Genomic DNA, 19,670 nt, shown 5'->3' with positions numbered 1-19,670 from the left:
TGTTTTCCATTTGATCAGTCGGTCAAATTTGCATTAATACTGTCTGCTACCACTGTAAAGTTTAAAATGTCACATAGTATTTATAGAACAATTTGCTCAGTTAACAGTTCTATCCTTTTTAGTGACCCAAAAACAACAAACAGACCACCGTATAATAAAAAGAAAAGAAACAAGCAAAAATAAATACAAAACAATATAATTATAAAACAGTAGACATGGGGTGTTTCCTGTTCACAAAAGCACGATCAAACAACGGATGGTCGCCTCTCTAAAATATATTGCTTCCACAGCAAGCTTTATATCTTTTCCATTTTCATTAGTTTTAGCTTCCCAAATCAAATTCAATGGGCTTATTCAATAGTGTTTAAATAGTTAAGAAATATTCCGCTATCATTTGCATACATTTGGTCAGTTATTTTAGTAGACAAAAAAAAAGATCATCACAGTGAAAACTAAAAAAGAATGACTAAACTTACACAACAGAGCAGGCGTAGGAGCCCTTCTGTGATTGGCTCTCACGGATGAGGAAGGTCCCGTCACATTTGCCTCTCAGCATCTCCTCAGCCTCGGTGCGTTTGATGTCACCCACGTACCAGGTGCACTCCTCGTGGTGCGGTGAACCCTCGTCCTCCTCCAGCGAGTAGGACCTGGAAATAAGGCAGCAGATACTTTAGTCACACGTTATATCGTCAGCCAATCATGAAGCTTCAGCAACTCTCTAAATGACAGGTGGAGATACAGCAGCGCCAGGACATCAGAGCACACGTCTCTGAGGCTTTACAGCATGTCTGAACACTCACTCATCAGCGTCGTTCTTTATGCCCAGCCATTCGTTGATCTTCTTCTGCCTTGTCCCCTTCTGAGTCAGCCATCTGCAAAGCCAGGGCACCACAGATGTAATGCTGATCTATCACACTCAAGATATAAGGATAATAATTGAGTGTATGTATTTTAACTTTAATGTATTCTCACATTAAATACTGGTCTCGGATTTTGCGGAGCTGCATGAGATCGGGCTTGAGGCTGTTCATCTTCTTGTCGATCTCCCTGTTGTCAGAGACCTGCTCCTTCAGGTCCAGCTCCAGCTTACACTTGCTGTCGTGGATCTCCTTCACACGAGACTTCAAACGCTCCGAGTTGCTCTGGATTCTGGTTTGAGAGAATAGCGATAAATAGGTTTTAAAATGTTAAACAAAAAACGAATACATTCCAATTTAGCAGCTTAGTTCCCCTTTATAGTTCAGTAAAACAAATGGTATTCATGCTCTGCATCTGCCTGCTTTAAACGTATGCCAACCTTCTTTCGAAGGTGAATTCATCAAGGATACACAGAAACACAAGCACATAAATATGAATTTACTTCTGAATCTCTTTTTCGTTGCCTTCGCGCTGGAACCGCTCCAAAGACTCTCTGCTGTAGCGCTCCTGAGTCTCACACTGCTCCTCAAAGATCTTGATGGTCTCATTGAAGGCCTCGATGGCAGTGCGCTTCATCTGCAGCTCCTGAGGGAGACAGGGACAGAGGAACAGACTGTGACGACCCGTTGATCCTTATCTGCTGATATACATTAGGCCATTTTAGCTTCATGTATTTCATCTTTGAGACAGTGAAGCTTATGTTCTTCTGAAGGTTGGATACTTTGTTTCTCACACTGCACAAGTTAACAGCACAGCACTTAGATCAGGGGTGGGGAACCTTTTTCCTCTCAAGGGCCATTTCAATTTTTTCAATATCCTCCGAGGGCCGTACAAATGATTGATCTCTGCTTAAAAATATTAAAATCAAAGCCCATTCATTTGGCCTTTCTTTCATGCTGTGCAAAGAAAAAGCAACCTCTGAATCCAGATATCTTACCATGTCTCGCGCATGCATGCACGGTTGTGGCACTACCACCAAAACAGAAAGATATGGACACAAGATGTGTGCAAATGTATTTCGTTTCCTATCCATGTGAACATGATTTAAGTGTGTGTGGGGTGGGGTGGGGGGGGCGGGGGAGGGGGACCCAACCTCCTCTAGGGGGGTCCCATGCTCCCCCGGAAAGATTTTTTTTGTATATGTTGAAGTTAAAAGCATCAATCTGGTGCACTTTGAGAGCAACATGAGATCTATGGATACATCAACATCCATATGAAATAGAACTGTAAGCAGATTTTTCTTTTTGGATATTTTACACATCACTCCCAATTTTAAACTGTATTTTTGTTTATTAATAACAACTTTCTTTTACTGTCATATAGTATTTTATACCTGTTTACTTTATTCTCTTGTTTTTTATAACTATAATGATCATATAAAGATGTGCCTTTACCTCACTGCTTGTAGAAAAAGCTTCTTATATTCGTTAGCATAGCTAGCTAACCAGATGCTAATAACAAAGAAGTTATTGACTGTATGATCAGTATGACAGATGGACAGATCGCAACTGGGCTTTCAACTAAAGACACAGCCACGCAAAAAGTGCAGCATGTGTACGGCTCCTTATGGATACTGCAATTTGTGAAGTGCCGGAGCCGCGTTCTGGTGCTCTCTGTCAGAACTGCACCCCTGTCAGACAACACATATACCACGTGATGACACGTTAGGCTCGTGTTGTGTTCAAGGACCCTGACCTTGGCCAGGAAAAACAGGCACTCGCTTGTTTAATTATTTTGCGGTCTAGATTTCTTTAATATTTTTCTTTTTTGCGTGTGTTTATAAATTACCTCGAGGGCCGTACCAAATGGTCTCGCGGGCCGTATACGGCCCGGAGGCCGGAGGTTCCCCACCCCTGACTTAGATGCATAATGACCTTATGAAGACTTCAATATCTAAATTCACATTTTCACTGTATACTGCAGATGTATCTCTTACTAATTTAGAACTTCATGTAAATACATTCGTTATTCACATTTTTACTTTCTCAGTGCACATTCGCTTTTTTCCTAATATATTCTGACTATTTTAATTTTAAAAAACTGTTTAAACTTCATGTTTTTGTAACTCAGATTAAATATATAATCTACATGTACATTGTAATTTTCTATTACTACTGCATTTGCTATAAATGGCTTTAAACACATTTCCAATGTAGAATAATTGTTGTTTTATCTTTTGGATATATTGTATCTGTGTTCAAGATATCTAAATGATACACATATGTCTGAGCAGTATATGAAGAATTCAAATCTGGATAAAAATGGATTTGATGCCACTGCAGCGTGTTGAACCTGTACCTGCGAGGTGCGGGTGTACTCCTCGTACAGAGAGTCGTACTCGCGGCTCTTGTCCTGGTACTGCTCGTGATAGACCTTCAGCTGCTCCCCCACCTCCTCGATACTGTTCTCCTTCACCAGCTGAGCCGATCAAAATGCAGATGAGAGCAAAATCATCACTTTGAGAACTGCTTTGGTTATTCATAAAAAGAAGAAGATCAAGGGTTTCTAAATCAAAGCAGACTTGCAGAGGGATGCTGCTCGTAGTTGAATTTAATTTGACAAAGTCACCAACCTGTTGGTATTTGGAGACAGGGAACAGCAGCCTGGTGTCCAGCTTGGCATTGTATTGGGCCAGGGACTCGTGGTGGTAGTGATTGATGAGCTCCACTACTGTGAGGAAGGTGAGAGGCTCCGAGAAGCCGTACATGCCGTCTCTGTGGTAAATCTTGATCAGCTTGTTGTTTCCCCCTTTCCTGCAGGGGGAGACAGGAGCCATGTGAGGGGAAGGAAGGAAATAAAAGCACATATAGCACATGCTGACTGAACTTTCAGAACTAAGACTGTTTTTTCCATTGAAAGTAACACTTTTGTATTTCTATAGCTACGATTCAACGGATTCAGATGTGGTTAAAACTGGTTTAGGAGACAGTAGCGTTGCTTTACCTGAGGGTGAGCGTGTACTCGCCCTCCAGTTTGCTAGAAGCATCTCGGACCAGGAAGGTGCCATCTGGAGTGTCTCGCAGCTTCTCGTTCACCTCCTCTCTGCAAACATCGTGACATGCAGTATTTACTTCATTAACACAAGCTGAAATAACATTTCCACAATCATAAAATAAGATATATTGATGTATGGAACCTGTTTTACAATGTCCAGCATACATTTGGTCTGGTATCAATTACATTTTTCCTCCAATACTTTGAATAAATGCAAACTTAGTATTGACTCTTATCAAATTCACCAGTATCAGATATTTATTTTAATAATTTACCTTGAGATTTCCCCCCAGTACCACTCAGCATCGTTCAGCAGGCTGCTCATGTCTGTCATGGCTGATGGCGCAACTTTTGACTTGAGTGGCTTTGCTGGAAGAACTGGAAACAGACACAGACACACACATAGGAATCATTTTATATTAAAGGAAAGGATCCCACAGGCACTTAAAGCTGCTAAAGATCTGCCTATATATGCACAAATTACTTTTAGAAAGTCTAACAGAAATACCTTGTATTGTATCCAAGCATGTCTTTGTGCTATACTAAGATAAAAGATTCACCTAAGACATATTTCTACCAGTTTTACTAAAGGGAATGTACCTGGAGGAGTGAGATCTTGCTCTGAAGTTCTCTCGATCAGCAGCCTCTCCACAACGAGGGCAGGAAACTCTTCATTCGCTGACAACCTGCACAACAACCCATCGAGGGACAGTGTAAAAAAAACCTCCCTATTTGACACATTTTTGATATTCAAACTCAACATTTGCTGAATTCACTAAATATTTACCCAATTTCAATATGTGTTTGTATCAAATTTATATCAAGCAAAACTTGCCAGGGGGTGGAAGGTTCTGTGCGTATCAGCAGCGGTCCGAAGACCTTCCCCAGAGTGTGTGTGTCCAGACCGTTGCTGGCCTGCGCCTGGGTGACCTTGGCCAGGTGTGTGAGGAGGTACTGCAGCGTGAGGCGGTGGTGGAGGGGCACTGAGGTGGAGCTCTCCAGGACCAGGCTCACCTCTCTGTCCAGGCTTCCAGCGACCGCACCATCTGGAGGGAAATAAAGGTATTAATGATGTATACATGAAATACTGTAAACATCAGGTTTAATATATAAAAGAATCTCAGAAGATGATACATTGAAGTGGTTAAAAGGTCAACTTAATGTCAAGGCCTACCTGCTGACTGCTGCAGGAGCTGCTGCTGCTGCAGTGTGACGGCAGTTTGAAGGTGAGGGTACACACAGGCGGGGATGACGGGGGACGGGAGGTCTCTCAGGTAGTTCAGGACGCACTCAGACAGGTATCCCACATCTCTCTGACACATCTCAGTTTCTGGAGCGCAAAGACACATACAAACACATTTAGGGACAAGTTATGAAAAACCCACCAAATTCAATAAATCAACCATAAAGTAAACCTCAATCTGCTAAATGTATTCTGCTGTAAGATACCCTGCTGATGAAATGCATTGCTCAAAAACAAAGAAAGCTTCCCATGTATATCCATGAAAGTAATCAATGATACTTCTGTAGTATGAAATGTACAGCTTAACTGATCAAATGTGATTTTGGATCACACTGGTTTTTGGATTTTAGCGTTGAACTAATAAAGTAGGTCATGGTAATTTTTTTACTTAAACAATTATGACCAGGAAGCATGCTGATAAATGTAACTTATCAGTGCTCAGAAGTGAGCATGTAAGCAACTATAAAACAGTTTGTAAATGATCTCAAACTAAATTTGGCAATTATGACACAATTAAGAAATATCTACAATAAATGATATAATCCGATATATTGATTTATTTCTGATGCAATGTAAATACAAATAAAGTTAATTAAGAAAACTATTTTTTTTAAAAACAGAACTAAATGAAAATGTAAAAGTATGACTCGAACCAACTCACCAGAGCTCAGGCTGTATATTGGGCTGTCTGCACCTGAGGAAAAATCTGTCCTGTATAATGTCTGGCAGTCCAGACCTGAAAAAAGACAAAAGGACCAGTTAAATAAAGGTCTGAACAGACAGACAATCTCAAAGAATATACAGTGAAGTACAGCAAACAGAACACAGTTAGGCAGAGAGAAGCTCAAAGAAGAGGAATCATGAGCAGCGATAGCACTAGTCTGATGTAGTGGATGACTCTATATCTGCCTGACTTGAAGTATATCATCTACTGCTATGTAAAAGCAATGTTAAGCCATGTTATGCAACACCCAATATCAATACTGACATTTATCACCAGCTGGATAATGTTAGTGAATAAGCAACAACTTGTACGTGACAAAGCACATTGCCAGATGTTTGCTATGGAAATACTCCGCACAAAGTGTCAGCTGTTTGTTGTTTTCCTTCCAGCCTCACATCGAAACAAAAAGGAGGTGATCAATCAAATGTGGAAGATTTAGTCAAACATTTCCCACAAGTTATATTAACCAGAGCAGAGCCAACACATGTTGGTTCTTTTCTTGGAGGAACATTTGTGATTCATTTAGTCACTCTGAATTGCAGACATCATGAAATCATCAAGACATGTTTTAAAGCACATTGGAAAGCACATACATGTAATCTATTCCCATTTAAGATAAGGGAAACTTAAGTGAACAAATCGTTGATTTTCTTTATGTTTCAGTCAACATACGAGGGTAATCCATCCAGTTATAATACCCCCTTAGACATCGTTTAACTGTGAATGACTGCATTTCCCTTTGGGTCCCAGGCTTAACAAACATTTAGGAACAGAGGGTCTGGACAGATGCATCTTGCAATTCCTTGAGACTGACCAGTTTCTCAGGTAGGTGTGAAAACCCCACCATGCAGTCACAGTGGGAAGTATTTCAATATTATTTTATTTACATTCAAACGACAGACCTTCTGTTGCCTTTCAAGTAGATATTAATATATAAATATTTTATCAAGGCCTAGCATGAGAACAATGAGTGAATCTCCAGCATGGAAAGCCAGGAGAATCACATGAAAATGTTTTGACTATCTATCTTATTATAGAAACTATTGTATATGTATGTATACATGTAAATGTAGTAGGAAAAACTTGCATAATGATTTAAAGAACAATCATTGATCAAGTAAGGGGTGGGAATTAATAAGCATTTGCTTCCTCCTGCTCCCTTTCGGATACATATGATTTATTAATATTAATATGAAGACTTTTTTTGTTGAATATATAAATATTATCATGAATGTGGATAAATACTGTATTTTAACAATACGGTATTCTGTTTTTCACATTTCTTATTTGTTATTTTTTTAATCTGTTTGAAATAAAGATTGAAATGAAATCTCTAACTTATCCGTTTGTTTTTAACTAAAGAGTGCCCCATTCCAAACAAGCTAATTCTGTATAACTGAGTACGTAGAGTGTTCACAAAGGAAAGTGACATTACATTTAAATATATTTATAAAAAAGGAACACTGCTGCTGGTGTACATGGTTGTACGAATTTAGAGAAGCTATTCACAAATGCAAACCGTTTTGATTAATTGCAAATGCTGCTCCGACAGCTGCAAAAAATGTGGGAAGTTGAGACAATCATTATAACTTGAGAAATACATGTTACTCCCCTCGTTCATCTATCAGTGTATAACTTCATTCTAAAATGGGGACACGTAATGCATTAGTTTCTGTATAAAGTTGGATACTATGTGTGGATTATTTTCGCTCTTGCAAACCTAATACACCATAAAGATTAATAATGTGGAATAGGGACACAGGTTAAGTGAACATTAAATGTGCATAGGTGTAGCGCCGGAAAAAGTTGTTTAATCAATAAGTAAATACCCAAAATAATTTATTCTGATGTCTGGGAGTGTTGGTTGGAGAAAAATGCTAATTTAAAGACGTTACATAGGGCTCTGACATTTTGATGTTTTTTTCCATTTAAGGATTGACATGACACAATCTGTAGCTGCAGCGCCTTTGTGCGTGAGTGTGTGTAATTTGGATGTGTGTGTGTGCGTGTGTGTGTTTGAGAGAGAGACAAGTAAAGACAGAAAAAAAGAAAAAAGCTGTGAATGGAGTCCCACTGAGCGCTATTTGTTAATAACATAGTGTGAATCAGCCCCACTGTGCAGGTCTCTCAGCGAGGCCTCACAGAACTGCTCTGACTTTTTACATTCATCTTCAATGTATGAAATCTGAATGCAGTCACTAACCAACCGAGGAGCTCTACTGCAAGTGTGCATGAACATGTGTGTGCATTTCTACATCTGTGACTGCCTGACTGGATCCACATGCCTATGCGTCTACACTTGTGCAAATGCTGGCATGAAAGCAAGATGGCAGATGGCGGGAGGGAGACAGTCGCACGTAGACGGAAAGACGGGGAGGCGAGACAGACGAACACGTTGGCCGGTTGACATGGAGATACCTCTCTTCTCTATGGCTTGGATCAGGCTGGCGAGGGCTGTTGGGGCCGTCTCTGGCGGTGTGAACTGCTCGCTCAGGTCCAGCACAGAAACAGCTGAAACAACACCACAAATCACTGTTACACTTCTGGCACAAAGCCCCTGAAAGACCGCGGGGGGCTGCACCACTGACATGGGCACAGTTAACTAGGAGCAGTTGGAGATATAGAGTGTGCATAATGTTGAGAGAACATATAACATTTGTGAGGAGGACAATAAAAAAAATGATGAGGTGGATTTTAGTATCCATTTCGCAAGAAGAACACCTGTTTTGCAATGAAGCGCAGCAGCAGTCAGTGCAGTGTGTTGCTTTCGTTTGGAAAGTATTCAAATAAAATAAAAAACTCCCAAAGCTAACACAAACACTTGAACGCATGTGATGCATCTTTCTGTGTGAATTTATAGTCTGGAAGTCTAGCTGATGAGAAATATGATATGAAAACCAGAACTATTTAGTAAATGTACAAAAGAATGAAAAGAGGCTTTACACAGAGGAGGACTGCTGATGGCGAGCAAAAACTTTATCTACTTTACAACTCCCCATAGACCAAATCAAACATCTTTTCAGTCCGAGAGAAAGAGAAAAGGAGAAAGCAAGAGGGAAAAAAAGAGAGATCCCATTTCCCTCCCTCCCTCCCCTCTCTTTTTTCCCCTTTTCTTCTCTCCCCTCTCGCTTTCTCTCCTCCCCCCCCGCTCTGTCCTGCTCGGTGTTTCGCCTTAGCTCTTTGCGTGAGTGGAGCACAATAAAGGATTTAATCAAAACTCCTGAACAAGCAAAAGCCCTGTGGCAGTGTGCCAGGCCCGGCCCGGCCCAGACAGGCAGGCAGGCAGCGCCTCCTATTCGGCCCCAGAGCGGGCCTGTGGGGTGGGGGAGGTTTGGGTGAGGGGTGGGGGTGACGCTGGGAGCAGGGAGGGCCTGGCCTGGCCGGGGCTTGGCAGTAGGCTCCTGTTCCTGGCACGGCTGGGCTAAACCGCTGCTGATTATTAATTTGGGGAGTTCAGACAAGAAACACAGCGTCAGCACATTCCGTTCCCCTCTCTCTCTCTCACTCTGGTTCTTGTTCTCAGTTTCTCCGAAGGTCTCTCTCCCTCTCGCTCCCTCTCTTCGTCCTTTGCTCTTTTGCATTCTTGCGCTTGCTGGACTTTCTCTTTTGCTCCTTCTTTAGATTTGTCTCCCTTTTGCTTGAGTTCTAAGACAATCTCCCTCTTTTCTTTCTGCGTCTCTCTCCGTCTCCATGCCTGCCGGTTAAACACAGAAACTTTTCCTAACGGAGCGAAATCACAGACCCCTGCCTCTTCCTTATCCATGTTGGCCATTTTGGCTGGTGGGACCCCCTTCTCTCATCATCTCCTCAGATTGTCTCTCTTTGGGGTTCAGTACAGTTTTCACATTTTAGCACAAAGTGTCAACCCAAATTAAAGTTTGTTTTTGCCTTGCAAAACAACTCATGATGAATCCTGATCTGACCCCCCTATCCACAGGACAACAGAGTGTAGTGTTTTACACAGAGATGTGCTACAGTTTAAAACAAAGTCATGTTGAACGTGCACACAGCCATATCTTCCCCTTTCAGTCTTCTCCCTGACTTGATTTTCAGAAAACAGAATTGCATTAAAGCAACTAAACTGGCCATGTTTGTGGTGGCATGAGAAGATGAAATAAATCTTTAAAAAAAGTCAGGTTTCAGTAATGGCTCCATGGGTTTTAAGGCTTTTTAGGCACCATTACACAAAATGTTTATCTGTAACACAATACCACAGGATTAAACTCAATCTAGCAGATCCTAGCCTTTAGTAACCCATTCATGTTACTGAGTAATCTGCCACAAGTGTGAGCTTTGATGATTGCACTGTTTCACCAAAGTTGTGCATGATCCCACTTTTCCTGGGCAACCCTGTACCTTTTCTGCTGCTGCCCCCAGTGTCTGCAACCCTGAGGTACTAACCAGTGGCGTAACAAGGTTGTGATTGGCCCCGGTGCAAATATTGTTTTGCATCCAGCCTCTCCTCCTGGCTAGCTGGAGAAGAAGGTTGCACAGCCACGGATACAGCTTCACTTGTGGAGCTAGATGGCAATGATGTTGGTGAGGCAGGTGAGCTATCGTTAGCCTCCGGTTCCGGCTGCACGTCAACATTGCTAACGTTAGCGCTCGATTTCGAGGACAATGTATGACAAAAAAAACAGTCTAATTTTGTCAGTTTAGCTGTTACATCTCCTTGTTATCTCTTGTCCTTTCTCTTTTGAGCGCTGCTCTTGTGCTTTGGTTTGCTGTACATTATAAATGCAAGCTATTACATTTTTTATAATGCTACCGAACTTGCTGCTGCAGCTGCAGTACATTACAGGTTGATTAAACGGTTCGCTTGTCACGCAAGGTATCACATGACATGAAAGGGAGCAAGGTCATTGGACAGACAAATTACAAATTAATTTAGGTTGCTTGGTTACTTTGAAGACTGCGTGAACGGGGCCCCAATGCCATTGGGCCCCCCCCCCAAAAAAAAAAAAAAGTTTACATTTGTATTCTTTTTTTTTTTTCATGGGCCCCTTGCCGACTCTGGGCCTCGGTGCGTTGCACCATCGATAGTTACGCCACTGGTACTAACGTAGATGTGTCGCTGAAATAAATGAGCTAGCTGTGCTTTTAATGCAGTGAAGTCTGAACGAGTCCTAAGAGGTAGCTGACAATGGCTCGCAACATCTGCCTTCTCTCCTGACAGACAAGAAATATCTGTCATGTAAATATAAACTAAAATAGCGTGCTATCAAAAATGTGTACACATGTTAAGCTCCTCCTTTGCACACAGCTCGCATCGACACCTCTCGTAGACCAACAGAAAGGTTTATATTAATCCAAGTTTGTGAAAAGAGTAGAAACACATATGAGAAAATATCAACAGGTCAATTATATTGAACTGCAAATAGATTTTGGCACATAAAGGTTATTTCACGCTTCATAAACGTACACAAGGTACTACTGAGAAAAATCAAACACTTTGGACAAATTCATTTTTTAAATTGCTTAGTTTGATGCTTTCATTTAAAATACGAAGGCATGGAATAAGTGAACACCATCTACATTATGATGTATTGTCATAATTACTGACGCAACTAAATGCAAATGTTATTACTTTAGAAAGCAGAATGTATTTGTTATACAGTACAGACGTGCAAAGGCCAATCTTCATGGAGCCGTTATGCCGTTGGGTTTAGGCAGGATGCAGGCAATAAAACATGGAAATCAAATAAAAACAGGGAAATAAGTACAAATATAGGCTATAAAACCACAAAATGAATGCTCTCCAACAGTTTGGGAGGGGAGTAGGAAGAACATTTTGATTGCCATATTTTCCCCGAGAGGAAAGAACTTTCTCACCCCTACAGGCAAACAAACATAAACACTTTATTTCACAGTATATTTCTATTCACTCGAAAAGGGAAAAAAAATGATTAAACTTTGACTTTCGTGCAAAGAGAGAATCGGTTTTTTTTCTTCTCGTTTCGTGCCAAAAGCAGCTGAAGCCCTGCAGTCTTCTCAGGGTTTTGGAAAGGTATGGAAAAAGAGTGAAAGACAGAAAGAGAGATAAAGTAACAGCAACTTGTTAGTCAATTAGAACCACTTCCTTGGCAGACTGCACCCTGGGAGACAGGCCTATGACTTGACATGCCATGAGACATAGCCAATGGGAGAAAAGGAGAAATAAGGAGCGAGGGAGATACAGAGAAAAAAAGCATGCCAGAGTGGAGTTTGGCACTCTTGCCTCTTAACAAGTAAGTCAGAGTGAATTTGAGGCCATATAGGTCGAGCTTATGTAAGCATTGGTTGGAAGAGACTTCTACTGGCTAGATCTCATGACTGCTGGTTTTCTTCAGAGATGCTTTGATAAAGTCAAACCGAGTCATTCAACATCATCTGTGCTAGTGAGAACATCTATAATTGGTTTTGTCTGATGTTATCTATACATAAAGCTGATGGTGAGATGAATGTTGCAGATCCTGTCTTTGTGTGTTTGCACAGCACACTGGATGAAGCAGAGCTATGTGAAGCTAAATATGTTCTCTGCATCTCCTGCATCAGTATGCTTATGTAACACATAGCTGGCTCTGCTGCATTCTCCCTCTCAGAGGTTTGTCACAAACCAAAGCTTTTCCAAATGCAGATACAGCATGAAATCATTCACAGGATTTCACTGCTCGTATTAAAACTCGGCCATTTCTTTACAAGTTCAAAACTCCCGATGCTTACTATAAAAAACTAAATCCAATGTTTATCATTGGACCCTGTCACCTTTTAGGCTATCTGGGATTTAAATCAACCCCTGCCAGTCACAGCTACATATTACCACAAAAAAAAGAAAAATATTACTACTGATCTGTAGACAAAAAGATAATGAGAAATAAGAAATTAAAACATGCGTTAATAAAGTAATACATTCAGTTTTCATCTTATCCAGGGATAACCAAATTCACTGGTTCAAGTCACTGGCTTGATAAATCCATTTATACTTTACCAAATAAAAATGAAAAAATATGACTGAATTTAAGGCCTATTTCCCATGTCTATTCTTTGTCTTCATCTACATTTCAAAGTACCGTAAGTAATACATAATGGGAAATTCATTGAATCATGTCTTGAGATCACGTGAATTAATCAATGTTGAGCAACTTCTGGAATAATACACTTTTGAAGACAAATTCATTTATTTTTAATCGGCAATTTGCTGCAGTAACACAAGCCTAATTCAGTTTACTAAAAGCGTTTGATGCTGGATCCTTAACAAACAGAATACATGTAGTATTTCAATCTCCACAGAAACAGACCTCCAAATGTTTCCGTGTCCTCCAAATACACAAACTTAGGCTAAATCAAAACACTTTTATCAACAAATGAGGTTTAACATTTGCTTAAACATTTTCAAACCATGTCGGTTACTCCAAGCATGTGTTTCTAATGCGCCGTGGTGACAAGGCCAGTTGGTGTCTGGCTCACGGCTGGTGTGTAGCAGTGTGTAGCTGCTGGTCAGGTTTCACTGCTACATGTCCTCGCTGCATCCCAACTATGTAGACAGGCAGTGCGTTGTGAGCGGGCACACCACCCATTCCTCTGTCACAACACGCTTCACAGCTACACGTGTACGAGTGAGCCCCTGCAAACATGTCAGACAGGTGATCTCCGCACAACGCTGGATCTGGTTTTATACCCCTGTGGGCTCTGCTGAGAAGAAATACTTTATAATGCCATGCAAATGCTAATGTATTGCTACCCGATTTCGCTTTACATATAGAAGTTTGTGTGGCGCTTTGTGTTGTGAAGTAAAAGGGTTTTTTCTGCTGTGTTGCCCTATTTCTTTGAATTGAGTGGACGATGGTTGTGTTAATGTAAAATATGAGTTTAAATCTGTGCTGTGCATGTGTTGGCTATTTGCAGTTGTGTAAACTAACAAAGTACATTTACACAAGTACTTTACTTAAGTACAATATTGAGGGACTTGTACTTTACTTGAGTATTTAAATGTAAACTGTTAACATTCAGGTAAATGTGTTACCAATTTGTGTTTGTGATTTGTTGTGCATGGCTGGAGCCAATAGCGAACCAGGTTAAAGTTCAATGACGGGTATAAATAAAGCCACGCCCTCCAATGGGAGTGTCCACTGTCTCGGATGCTTCGTTATTCCTCCGCTTATTTGGATGCTAAACAGCAATGAACGTAAAGCTTACTCTGCTGACATAAACGTTGTACTTCTTCCCACTACAAGTCAGGAGGTCAATATTTTACTTTTACTCCACTACATGTTATATCTTTAGTTACTTTGAAAATGTTGATTAATGATGTGAAATATTATTAACTCTTAAGTAAGACTTGAGTACATTCACAAGCTGCCCTGCAGTATACAAATAATTCAAATGAGCTTCACCTTTACCAGCTTTGATAAACACATTAATGCATCAATAATTATAATCAAAACTTATATATTATTAGGAAATGGGCAAGTCTGGATAATGAGTACTTTTACTTACATTTAAGTATATTTTGATGCTGATACTTTTACTTGAGTAACATTTTTAATGCAGGACTTTTACTCGTAACAGAGTATTCCTACACTGTGGTACTTCTACTTTTACTTAAGTACAAGATCTGAGTACTTCCCCCACCCGTGTTTTTTGGTAAATGTTTGATGAAGCTTCTGATTGTATTAACAGGTACATTGCCATCTAGGACTGTGTGACAAAATAGGATTGAGTCCAACTGGAGTCAGTGTTACATGACTCTCCACAGTCTAAAAGTAATGGGACCAGTTTGCTTCTAACAAAGTGCTTGTCAGATTGTTGAACACCGTCTGAACACCCCTCCCCCACGCCTTTCCAGTGTTGGAGTAAGGCCAGCTGCACCCAACAATTTCTGTAACTTTCCAAAAGCGTCAATCCAACATTCATGCCCACTTCTCGCAGCGACTGAGCAGATATGATAAAGTAGGCAGGACTTTAACTTATCGCTTAAACCCTTTTTTTAATTCTTCACATAACTTCTGCAGTCATTTTGTGCAACATCATGAATGCCTTAGAGGAGACGTGGTCAAATTGGGCACACTGTTTTTTTTTTAAACCCCACCTTCAAGCGTAGCTATTTTGAACAGCTATAAACACCTTTGCCTTTAGACACGGTCAGTCTATACTTTCAACTCAGTGAAGCATGGACATATATATAATGCTGAGTTGGAGATTTTGCCCACAGACAAAAAATACAGACTCTCTGAGAATCATTTGGTTCATAGTCTACCTCACATTAGTGCCATTATTTTAATCTAAAAGCACCAAACAGGAAACTTGATTTTACTTCACTCCTACAATGAGCAACTGTACGGAATATACTTTACTCAGTTTGTGGTTTTGTGAAAGCCATTCATCTTTTAGTAAGACAACTTTACGCCTAAACGAGTTCTCAGTTAGTGCTCTGGCACTAAAGAAGGATTTTCTATAACCCTGCAAATGTAACATGCTACATTTACTGAACTGCAGGAGGAAAATACAAGAGTCAGAAGAGAAACCAAATACAGCTCGTTCTAATATTTGCAGTTGGATAGGGTGGCCTTGGCTTACAATGTAGCCCTCTTCTCCCTCTCCTTCCAGCCTCTCCTTATCTTTCCCATTCACTTTCTCCTCTCTCTCGACTCCCCTCCCTTCATGGGTTCTTTGAAAGTGTTTTCCTGGTAAGGCACAGGGAGCGGAGAGTGAGTTGAGGCCTCTCCTTTCTGAGAACTAGCCCCGCTAACATGGTTTATAGCTGCCCAGAGACAGTATCAGACATGTATGTGAATCAGGGAGGGAGGCTGCAAAAGAGGGGGAGAAAGAGAGGGGAGGGAGTAAGAAGGGAGGAGTTTGCAAACATGCCAAGCCATGGTTCACTTCAGCAGGCAGTTAAAGTGAGGCCAGGGAGAGGAGAGACAGAAAGGAGAGGAAAAGAAAAAAGAAAAACTCTCTCTGGGTTTGTAGAATTATTTCTGCTGCAAGTTGAGAAACGTTTCCCTCCGTATCTGGGGAATAAAACTGATTTATACTCATCATTTGTCTCGAGAAAAATACTTGGCCTACTTAATAAAAGTCGTACTGACGCTAAATGTGCACAACAGAGATGGATGAGTTTTAGTTAACCAGCCAACAGTACTATAACTAGTGGTTTGATGCAGAAACACTACTGTTCTATTTTAAAACAAGGCTAAAAAGAACCACAAAAAGAAATAAAATATGAACTACTTTAAAACAGTTATGTGGATTTAGTTTTTAAGCATACAACAATTCATAAAAGCTCTTGTATGTTTGTGAGTGATGCATCATCAGGTCAAGGGCCCTTTTCGTATTGCTGTTCGTCTCTGACAAATATTAACAATAATATGCCATCATCAGCCAACCCTTCTTCCTGTTTCAGAAACAAGAAACGCTGAGCCATTTGCATCTTTTGACCAACTTTTCATTTTGACTGCTACTGCTGAAAAACATTGGTTTGTTTGCACTAAAGTAGAAGGGTCGTTGTCGACTTTCCGCAAATGAGAAACCCGTTTTCCTTAATCTGGGTAGGAGATTTATAAACCCAGTTAGCAGAACGATTTCAGCAATAGAAACCTAATCTTTTGGCAACAGTACTCTTAACTGGGTGTCCAATGAGAGTTTTACATGCATGTATTTGCATGACAAAGACCTGAGACGGAGAGAGTGCTGCAGAAGAAGCAATGTGGAGGGAAGTTAATATCAATTGTAGTTCTATTTAAAATAATTCAATCCAAATGTTTGAATTAAACTGAAACTTAAATAAACAACTCCATATAAGCAATGTTGCACAGCAGGAACATGTCCTAACCAAGCCAGTCACTTAAGTAAGTCAAAATGCACTGACTAGGGAAAGAAAACAACTAGCTTTTGGACGCCGTGGTGGCTCACCTGAGGGGACGCCCTTTCCCGCTACGCGGACAGACGTTGTGATTTAATCTGTAACTTGGGCAACCTTCCCAACCACCAGCCCCGATATCAAATGATAAAATCCCTGTGAATAGTAAATGGGCCACACTAACAACACCCAGGGCCTCGGCTCCTTCTGGGAGATGAAGATGATTTTTGTAAAAATTGGACTTGACCATTTCTAATCTACAATATACTTCTTTTAGCCACTGCCCCCCCCCCCCGCTCAGGGTTTCACTTTCTGCTGCCCGACTGGTTTGTTTCACTGTCCGTCAAACCCCGAGGATACTGTTGTTCCTCCTCACCTGCATCCACAGGACAAAGTTATGGCCTGTGCTTACTCACTAAAATATCCCTTTACTTTTAGTTTGTATTATATTGTTGGCACTCATGTGAAAAGAAAACCGGATACATTAACCTTTAAGTAAATCTATTACTGAGAAATGAGTTCAATTGAATGAGGCCCAGTGTACTGTGTCGACGGGATGAATAGCCGAGTGGCTCAACCAGAGGTAATTCAGAGTTCACAGCCTACGTGCTCAGAGTGGTACTCAGCCCATCCGTCATAAAAATGAAAAGGCGAATTACAGAGGATACAGCTTTTTGACAGAGGATGGTTTTATATGCACAATTATACAAACACTTTTTTATTCATCTTTTGGCCTCCTCTGGCATCCCATACAAGGAAGCAATAAATTAACCAGCTGAAGCCAAAAGCAAGGGAGTGCTAATGAGGAGAAAAATGATGGAAATCTTGGGAGCGTAGAAGAATGTTGGAAACAAATCAAAGTTTTAACTTGAAGTGGAGCTTGCTAAATTCAGCCAATCCGAGCCAACAGAATGTTTGAGTTGGACACTGTCGCAGCTCAAAGCAATGTATTATGAATAAATATCCGAAGTGCATATTTTCCCAAAGTCACAGGAGTGAAGAGAGGTGTAAAAGAACGGAGCACGTATCTCCAAGTAGAACATTTGACATTGTATTTCCTGAGATGTTATATAACTATTTGCACATCAAACGTTGGTTAACAAGCTGTTGCCAAAAACATCTCTCATATCTCAAACTTGGCCATTACACAGTTGAAAACAGTACAGCCCCTCCTGCCTGTGTGATCTTTTAGTAGAGTAGAGGGTCAATAACAAGTCACAGCGGAGGAGAGCCAGGCATTTTTGTGCAGATAAGCCCAGATGCAGTTTGGAGCCCGGGACACATGTTAATGTTGAATGTAAAGAGGGCCACACAGATGGACAGAATCAATGGCAGACCTGTACAGGAGAGTCTAGTAAGCAGATGGATTAGCCCTTTATTATTCAACAGAGTTTGGCTAGCTGCGCTTCCAAAGAGGTAAGGCTTATGACGTGTTTAAGTATAGATTAGAGGTTCAGCTCGAGGTCACTGCCAAATGTGAGAGACCTATCAAAACTCCCAGGGTGGTTGACCAGCAACAAACATTAACAGCACCAATTATCTAACAGCCAATAGCTGATCTGGCCCTGTACTAACAACGCTGTCAAAAACACTACCTGCAATTGTTTTGATTTATTCTTAAAAGAAGATAATTAAAAAAATAATACAATAAAATAAAAAGATGATTCACAAATGGTGCTATCATTTATCTTCAACTGTTATTTTTAGCCTTTCCATTTTGATTATTTCTGCACACCAACAAACCAATAAGATAAAAGTAAACATGTTGGTCATGTCTTTTAACTTTCGATACCAATATAAAAAATAGAACTTGCATACAGAAGGTTTCACAACAAATATTCACAATAAATGCATCTAAAAATGTGTGAAAGGGAAGGTTTGCAATCCAACTTGCACCACACTGTACACAACTGTGCTTTGCTGATCTTGCAAAGGTAATTATCTCCAACGCTATGTATGACATTGCAACACTTCAAATTTAAAATGGTATCATGCTTGGTAGCAAGGTGAAAATGTAAAATATAAAAACTCTTACCTTGAGACGACTCAAGTCTTGGAGCAACAGGGAGGGGTCGCTGGAACCTGGGTTGACTGAATGGGAGCGCCATCTTCACGAGGCCTACGTACTCGACATACGTCCCGGGGAAGTCGCCTCTCTGCTTGGTGCGCTCGTTGTAGCCCAGCAGCCAGCCCAGGCGCTCGGGATGCTCCACGCAGCCCTCCTGGTAGTTCTCCATGGACAGCAGCGAGGCCCTGCTGACCGTCAGGACATCCCCCGGCTGCAGGTCCAAGTCCTCCTCCTGGTCCTTGGTGAAGGCGTAGAGGGCAAGGTACTGAAAACCTTCCGTCGCCATTTTGTCCGGGAAGCAAAAATCAAAATGGCCACTGAATTAGGATTATATGGTGCAGCCGGAATACCAACCAATGATGCTGCGACGACAGAGTTCGGCTCTACAAAAATCCTCCTCTGAAACCAAAAAGGCTGGTGAGTAACTAACTCTTGGTGGGTCGGGGGGGATGATGGGAGGAGGGGGAGTCACCCGAAGCTTAGAAGCATTTTTTAAAAAGTCAATATGGTGGCGTTCTGCTGCTGCTGTGTCTGCAGGGGCAGCAGCTTCAGACCTGACCGGTGTTGGTGGACACTTTCCTCAGCTTGATGCCCCGGTTGAGCCAGATGATGGAGCAGAGGGAGCGCCTTGGCAACATGCTCTTTCAAGCAGCCAAAAGCTGCTGGCTGGCTACTAGTGGAGCAGTCGGGTAAAATATTTTGCCAGTCGAAGGCCCAGCGTCGTTGGCTCTCCGCGGTCGGATGAAGTGGTCTGACTGAAGGACGAGTGGGAAGGTCTTTAATCCTCTTCGGTTCTCTCACGCTCCCACATGTTCTGGACACGGATTATGACCGACCTGCGTGACATAAAAAACCCAAAAATTAAAAAAGGGAAAAAAGGAAATAA

General features: G+C 41.2%; 1 protein-coding gene across 3 annotated transcripts in view; it reads right to left on the bottom strand.

Annotated features, from left to right (window-relative positions):
• The window catches only part of pik3r2 (phosphoinositide-3-kinase, regulatory subunit 2 (beta)), a 33,462-nt gene that overhangs the window by 6,905 nt on the left and 6,887 nt on the right, over positions 1-19,670 (bottom strand). For all 3 annotated transcript variants that reach the window (XM_079649457.1, XM_079649458.1, XM_079649459.1), the window contains exons 2-15: positions 18,752-19,620; positions 8,298-8,390; positions 5,817-5,891; positions 5,087-5,242; positions 4,748-4,958; positions 4,513-4,598; positions 4,188-4,290; positions 3,862-3,960; positions 3,491-3,671; positions 3,217-3,336; positions 1,361-1,503; positions 973-1,149; positions 801-872; positions 477-647 (exon numbers count right to left, since the gene is read on the bottom strand). In XM_079649457.1, coding sequence (XP_079505583.1) covers positions 477-647; positions 801-872; positions 973-1,149; positions 1,361-1,503; positions 3,217-3,336; positions 3,491-3,671; positions 3,862-3,960; positions 4,188-4,290; positions 4,513-4,598; positions 4,748-4,958; positions 5,087-5,242; positions 5,817-5,891; positions 8,298-8,390; positions 18,752-19,070 — 2,006 coding nt within the window. In that variant the 5' untranslated portion in view covers positions 19,071-19,620. The remainder of the gene's footprint in view (positions 1-476; positions 648-800; positions 873-972; positions 1,150-1,360; positions 1,504-3,216; positions 3,337-3,490; positions 3,672-3,861; positions 3,961-4,187; positions 4,291-4,512; positions 4,599-4,747; positions 4,959-5,086; positions 5,243-5,816; positions 5,892-8,297; positions 8,391-18,751; positions 19,621-19,670) is intronic.

This window comes from Notothenia rossii (assembly GCF_949606895.1).
Source record: "Notothenia rossii genome assembly, chromosome: 9".
Lineage (NCBI taxonomy): Eukaryota > Metazoa > Chordata > Actinopteri > Perciformes > Nototheniidae > Notothenia > Notothenia rossii.
This window is presented reverse-complemented; position numbering and strand designations above follow the sequence as displayed.